Here is a 7,500-nt window from a genome sequence, read left to right as displayed (position 1 = left end):
TCTGTCTGTCTGTCTGTAGCTAGGAAGGCGAACAAGGGATTGTGACAGCAATGAGTGACACAAGCGGCGTTGTTTGTTTTTTGTTTTTGTTTTTTTTTCTCAGAAACTCAGACCCACATCCCAGGAACGCCAGAAATGGATATAGAGAATGTTGGTGATGCGTTCAGTAGTGCAGCGCCCCCCAATGACCAAACCAGGTTTCGGGATCTGTTAGAGTAATGGAGAATGTTGGTGATGCGTTCAGTAGTGCAGCACCCCTCCTATGACCAAACCAGGTTTCGGGACCTGTTATAGTAATGGAGATTGTTGGTGATACGTTCAGTAGTGCAGCGCCCCCCAATGACCAAACCAGGTTTAGGGACCTGTTAGAGTAATGGAGAATGTTGGTGATACGTTCAGTAGTATAGCGCCCCCTCCTATGACCAAACCAGGTTTCGGGATCTGTTATAGTAATGGAGAATGTTGGTGATACGTTCAGTAGTATAGCGCCCCCCAATGACCAAACCAGGTTTCGGGATCTGTTATAGTAATGGAGAATGTTGGTGATACGTTCAGTAGTGCAGCGCCCTTCCTATGTCCAAACCAGGTTTCGGGATCTGTTATAGTAATAGAGAATGTTGGGGATACGTTCAGTAGTATAGCGCCCCCCAATGACCAAACCAGGTTTCGGGACCTGTTATAGTAATGGAGAATGTTGGGGATACGTTCAGTAGTATAGCGCCCCCAATGACCAAACAAGGTTTCGGGACCTGTTATAGTAATGGAGAATGTTGGGGATACGTTGAGTAGTGCAGCGTCCTCACATCACCTTCTACTTCTCTTTCTTCTTCGTTCGTGGACTGCAATTCCCACGTTCACTCGTATGTACACGAGTGGGCTTTTACATGTATGACCGTTTTTGCCCCGCCATGTAGACAGCCATATTCCGTTTCGGGGGGGGGGGGGGGGGCGCGGGGGAGGGCATGTTGGGTATGTTCTTGTTTCCATAACCCACCGAACGCTGACATAGATTACAGGATTTTTAACGTGCATATGATCTTCTGTTTGCGTATACACACGAAAGGGGTTCATGCACCAGCAGGTCTGCACATATGTTGACCTGGGAGATTGGAAAAATGTGACTGAACTAGGTTTCGGGACCTACTGCAGAACTGGAGAATGTTGGGTATGCGTTCAGTAGTGCAGCGCCCCCCTATGACCAAACAAGGTTTCCGGACCTGTTATAGTAATGGAGAATGTTGGGGATGCGTTCAGTAGTATAGCGCCCCCCAATGACCAAACAAGGTTTCGGGACCTGTTACAGTAATAGAGAATGTTGGTGATACGTTCAGTAGTATAGCGCCCCCCAATGACCAAACAAGGTTTCGGGACCGGTTATAGTAATGGAGAATGTTGGGGATGCGTTCAGTAGTATAGCGCCCGCCAATGACCAAACAAGGTTTCGGGACCTGTTACAGTAATAGAGAATGTTGGTGATACGTTCAGTAGTATAGCGCCCCCCAATGACCGAACAAGGTTTCGGGACCAGTTACAGTGACAGTGACACAGGCGGGGATGAACAGGGCACTGTTGTACTAATGTTCCGGATCCTAGGCCACTACCAGTATGCACTGCTAGCAGCAGCGACGGCGATATAAGTGCATGGTGGGGTGTACTTAGTAAGTTCACTCACTAACATCCGTGGACACGTTAGTCAGTGGCACTTCGTCACCCATCGCTTCCACCACAACTGATTTTTTTTTTTTTCATCCTTGAAAACAAGGTTTTATTCCTTTTTTCCAACATGAATCACGATCACAGTTTCAATGTATCAAAATTCAATGTGCTGTAACCAGAAAGATATATATATATATATATATATATATGTGTATATATATTTGTGTGTGTGTGTGTGTGTGTGTGTGTGTGTATTTACTTCCATTCAAATATCATCATCAATAAACATAACATGCTTTTTGGTCCCATGAAGGGAAAACCAACAACCACAACAAATAATAGGAAACGTGTGAGGTTGACATAAAAGGAAGAACACTAAATAGTGGTGATAAATATGTTTGGGTGATTTTTTTTTTTTTTAGCAAGTACAGACATACGCACAAAGGCAAAGAGTACACAAAGAAAACAAACCATAAGATAGCAACCACAACTGAATTTCACTTCTTCTTCTTCGTCATTTTTCTCTTCCTTTTTTCTCTCGTTCTTCTTTTCTTTTTCTTCTTTTTTTTCTTTTTTTTTTTTTTTTTTTTTTTTTTTTTTTTTTTTTTAGATAATGAAGTATTCTGTATTCAGTGTTTCCACGTTTAATTATAGAATGATATTTCATGTTCATGGTCTCTTTACTGTGATTATTAAAGACGTACATGTATGGTTGTGATTATTGTACATGTTTTCAATATCGATTTTTTTTTTTTTTTTAAGAATTTAAGCTCTGTGTGTGTGTGTGTGTGTGTGTGTGTGTGTGTGTGTTTCTTCTTCTTCTTTTTGTGCGTTCATGTTGAATGACTGCGATTCTCGTAGATTGTAACATACACCACAAATGAATTTCTCTTATTGTACGTGTTGTCAATGTCAGCTTTAGCATTTAATCTCTGTGTGTGTGTGTGTGTGTGTGTGTGTGTGTGTGTGTGTGTGTGTGTGTGTGCTTCTTCTTCTTCTTTTTGTGCGTTCATGTTGAATGGCTGCGATTCTCGTACATAGTAACAAACACCACAAATGAATTTCTCTTTCTGGAGATGATAAAGTGGACTAATCTGGAATGAGTTAGCGAACTCACTAGTCAAACACGGGGCTTGACGGGCGCAATAGCCGAATGGTTAAGGTTTTGGACTTTCAATCGGAGGGTCCCGGGTTCGAATCTCGGTAACAGCGCCTGGTGGGTAAAGGGTGGAGATTTTTCAGATCTCCCAGGTCAACATATGTACAGACCTGCTTGTGTCTAAACCCCCTTCGTGTGTGCACGCAAGCAGAAGATCAAATACGCACGTTAAAGATCCTGTAATCCATGTCAGCTTTCGGTGGGTTATGGAAACAAGAATATACCCAGCATGCACACCCCTGGCCAGCGGAGTGTGGCTGCCTGCATGGCGGGGTAAAACAAAACAAAACAAAAAAGCAACAACGGTCATGTACGTAAAAAAAAAAATGTTACATGTTTGTCTGAGTGTGTATGTGTGCGTGCCTGAAATCTGATTGAATGACACAGGAAACGAATGATGAGCGCCCAATGACAGCCGTCAGTCGGCTCTACCCAGGTAGGCAGCCTCTTGCGCAAATGACCCCGTGTTCGTAAAGCGCTTAGAGCTTGGTCTCCGACCGAAGATGGGCGATATATAATTATCCATATCATTCACAACAGAGAGAAAGGGGGATAACTAACATCAACCACAGCCCAAAGGCGGAACCAAAAGATCCAGAAAACATTGTCAATGGTGAGACCGGATGGCATCCAGACAACACTGAGATGTATACCACATACATATAATACGTGTCAGTTTTCTTTACCTACGCTGAACTGTATACACATCTGCTGGCCGTGTCATGGGCCTTTTCAGTTGTTTCTTTGAAATGTATACACATCTGCTGGCCGTGTCATGGGCCTTTTCAGTTGTTTCTTTGCTGAAATGTATACACATCTGCTGGCCGTGTCATGGGCCTTTTCAGTTGTTTCTTTGAAATGTATACACATCTGCTGGCCGTGTCATGGGCCTTTTCAGTTGTTTCTTTGCTGAAATGTATACACATCTACTGGCCGTGTCATGGGCCTTTTCAGTTGTTTCTTTGCTGAAATGTATACACATCTGCTGGCCGTGTCATGGGCCTTTTCACTTGTTTCTTTGAAATGTATACACATCTGCTGGCCATGTCATGGGCCTTTTCAGTTGTTTCTTTGCTGAAATGTATACACATCTGCTGGCCATGTCATGGGCCTTTTCACTTGTTTCTTTGCTGAAATGTATACACATCTGCTGGCCGTGTCATGGGCCTTTTCAGTTGTTTCTTTGCTGAAATGTATACACATCTGCTGGCCGTGTCATGGGCCTTTTCAGTTGTTTCTTTGAAATGTATACACATCTGCTGGCCGTGTCATGGGCCTTTTCAGTTGTTTCTTTGCTGAAATGTATACACATCTACTGGCCGTGTCATGGGCCTTTTCAGTTGTTTCTTTGCTGAAATGTATACACATCTGCTGGCCGTGTCATGGGCCTTTTCACTTGTTTCTTTGTCTGTCTTTGTTTCTTAGAAAAAAAAGGCACGAACAAAAATGATTGAAACATTAGCCTTGAGCTGATGTCTACTGATGTCAACACACATTGCATGTGTGCGTCCCAATCTCTCTCTCTCTCTCTCTCTCTCTCTCTCTCTGCGTCTGTCTGTCTGCCTCACACACACACACACACACACATACACACACACACGAAAGCACGCACACATTCACACACACGCACACTAATACATGTACAATAGATAAATGAAAACAGATATGATACACACAAGTGTGCCTGAAATTGTAAATAAAAGAGAGAGAGAGAGAGAGAGAGAGAGAGAGAGAGATACAAAGACACACACACAGAGAGACAGACACAAAGACACAGAGAAAGAAAGAGAGACAGAGACAAAGACACAGAGAGAGAGAGAGGAAAGAGAAAAAGAAGAAAGAAGACGAAAACTCAAACAGGACAATAAACACACACACACACACACACACACACACACACACACATACCAATATCACAATGGATTTTACCAGAAAAGAACGCTCAACGAGCAAATAGTCACGTAAGCCTCAAGTCAACTTCCGCAAAAAGAACTCAGAAAACCTAACACAGAGACAGAATGTGCCTTTGTCCCGAGCGTGGCTTTATTCAGGTGGATTACACAATTCACATCGTCAACAAACACATACATCATACAGTAGATTTGATATGTGTGAAATTAACCATGACGTTCAAAGCAACACACACGCGCGCGCACGCGCGTGCACACACACACACACACACACACACACACACACATTTTTACAACAGATTTCTCTGTGTGAAATTGACTATGACGTTCAAAGCAACACACACACACACACACACACACACACACACACATTGTTACAACAGATTTCTCTGTGTGAAATTAAATATGACGTTCAAAGCAACACACACACACACATTGTTACAATATATTTCTCTGTGTGAAATTAAATATGACGTTCAAAGCAACACACACACACACACACACACACACACAAGGTGATCAACTGATTTAGCTCACACTCCCATCCACAGACCCCACGAGCAACGTGTCACGTAGGCCAGTTTGGGTCAATTTCCGTGGTAACGCACACCAGAGAAAGTTGAATCACCAAAACAGAGGCGGTTTTTGTCCAGACTCTGTTCCCCAAATGGACTCCACAACACTAACGATCTGTCTACTTCCTTGAGAAGACTGTGATTTTTTTGTGACGCCCTTGGCAAAAACTGCTAAGAGGGAAAGGTGTCTTTGCTGGCCCTGTTTTGTTTCCTTAAATGTCGTCCTGTTCGGAAAGACCTACACAGATATGAAAGTAAAAGTGTTTTCCGTGTGGCTCATAATATGTGGCATTGTATTGTATTTCTCTTTTTGTCACAACAGATTTCACTGTGTGAAATTCGGGCTGCTCTCCCCAGGCAGAGCGTGCAGTTTTATTTGGTTTTTTCCTGTCGAAGTGGATTTTTCTACAGAATATTGCCAGGAAAAACCCTTTTGTTGCCGTGGGTTCTTTTAAGTGCGCTAAGTGCATGCTGCGCACGGGACCTCGGTTTATCGTCTCATCCGAATGACTAGCGTCCAGAACTAGCGTCCAGACCATCTCTCAAGGTCTAGTGGAGGGGGAGAAAGTATCGGTGGCTGAGCCGTGATTCGAGCCAGCGCGCTCAGATTCTCTCGCTTCCTAGGCGGACGCGTTGCCTCTAGGTCATCGTCTTATTTCTATATACATTTCGATAATGATGGATGATGAAAGGGGGGATAATCTGCCTTAATCAGAGATTCACAGAATGAAACAGGCGTGGACAATGATAAAGCACGGAAGAGAGAGAGAGAGAGAGAGGGAAGGGGGGGGGGGGATGAAAGGAGAATGAAACAACAGACAGCTGTTAACCAGGACGTTCAAAATCACACACACACACACACACACACACACACACACATACACGCACGCACGCGCACACACACACACACACACACACACACACATTCAAAAGAAGAAAATTAATGTGAACAGAGCAAACTGGAGTCGTTGGTGCCGTGTATGGCAAATGAAATACAAATCCAATGTTATTATTGTTGTTTTTGTTGTTGTTGTTGTTCTTCTTCTTCTTCTTCTTCTTCTTCTGTCATTTAAAGATTCCTCTCTCTCTCTCTCTCTCTCTCTCTCTCTCTCTCTCCCTCTCTCTCTCCTCCCGTCCCTCTCTCTGTCTCTCTCTGTCTCTCCTTCTCCCTTCCCTCTCTCTCCCTCTCTCTGTCTCTCTGTCTCTCTCTCTCTCTCTCTCTCTCTCTCTCTCTCTCTCTTTCAGATAATGAAGACATCCTATTTTCACTCGCCAAATATATTGTAGAAGCATACAACATTCGAAGGAAAAGATTAACCGAACGATCGTTTTAACATGATAGAAACATAATGCAGAATAAAATATAAGATCCATAACTCAATTTAGATTGGTAAATAACCAACAACAAAAAAGGGCTCGGCTGCAAAGTTGGAATATGTTGTATTAATGTTGTGGGTGTGAATGTATAAGTGTTTATGTGTTTATGAATATGTACTTATTTGCTTGTTATTTCCCCTTATTTTTCGTTTTACTTTTTCTTTTCGTCGTCTACTGAAATAAGCTGAATAATCCCCCTTGGCACTAGAGCTGTAGAACGCTATTTGCCAATAAATAAAAAAAATTGTCATTCTCTCTCTCTCTCTCTCTCTCTCTCTCTCTCTCTCTCTCCCCCACTTCCCAGGTCTGAGCTGGAGTCAGCACCAGAGTGAGGAAGAGTCGCCGCCTCCTGATGGCTTCTTCAACAACTTGGCCTCACCCGACTGGGGCGTTCCAGGTCAGTGTGCATGGCCTGTGTGAGAATAAACTACACCCAGTTAACACATCGTCATTATCATCATCATCATCATCATCATCATTATCATCACCATCATCATCATCATCGCCATCATCATCATCATCATCATCATCATCATCATATCGTTGTTATTATTATTATCATTATCATTGTTTCATTGATGTTTTCTTCTTATTTTTCTTAGTAGTACTAGTAGTAGTAGTAGTAGTAGTAGTAGTAGTAGTCAGTGTGCATGCCGTATATAAGATGAACTACACCCAGTTAACATATTATCATCACCATCATTATCGTCATATTATTATCATCATTATTATTATTAAAGGTGTTTTTGTTGATCTTATTCTTGTTCTTCTTATTCTTATTCTTAGTAGTAGCAGTAGTAATAATAGTAGTAGAAACATCGTC

The 7,500-nt window shown here is 42.6% G+C and overlaps 1 protein-coding gene across 1 annotated transcript in view; it reads left to right on the top strand.

The window, feature by feature from the left end:
- Positions 1–7,500, top strand: part of LOC143297450 (dual oxidase 1-like) — an 82,015-nt gene that overhangs the window by 10,808 nt on the left and 63,707 nt on the right. The window contains exon 3 of the mRNA XM_076609830.1: positions 6,982–7,074. Coding sequence (XP_076465945.1) covers positions 6,982–7,074 — 93 coding nt within the window. The remainder of the gene's footprint in view (positions 1–6,981; positions 7,075–7,500) is intronic.

The sequence above is a fragment of the Babylonia areolata genome, chromosome 22, assembly GCF_041734735.1.
Source record: "Babylonia areolata isolate BAREFJ2019XMU chromosome 22, ASM4173473v1, whole genome shotgun sequence".
In the NCBI taxonomy this organism is placed as follows: domain Eukaryota; kingdom Metazoa; phylum Mollusca; class Gastropoda; order Neogastropoda; family Buccinidae; genus Babylonia; species Babylonia areolata.
This window is presented reverse-complemented; position numbering and strand designations above follow the sequence as displayed.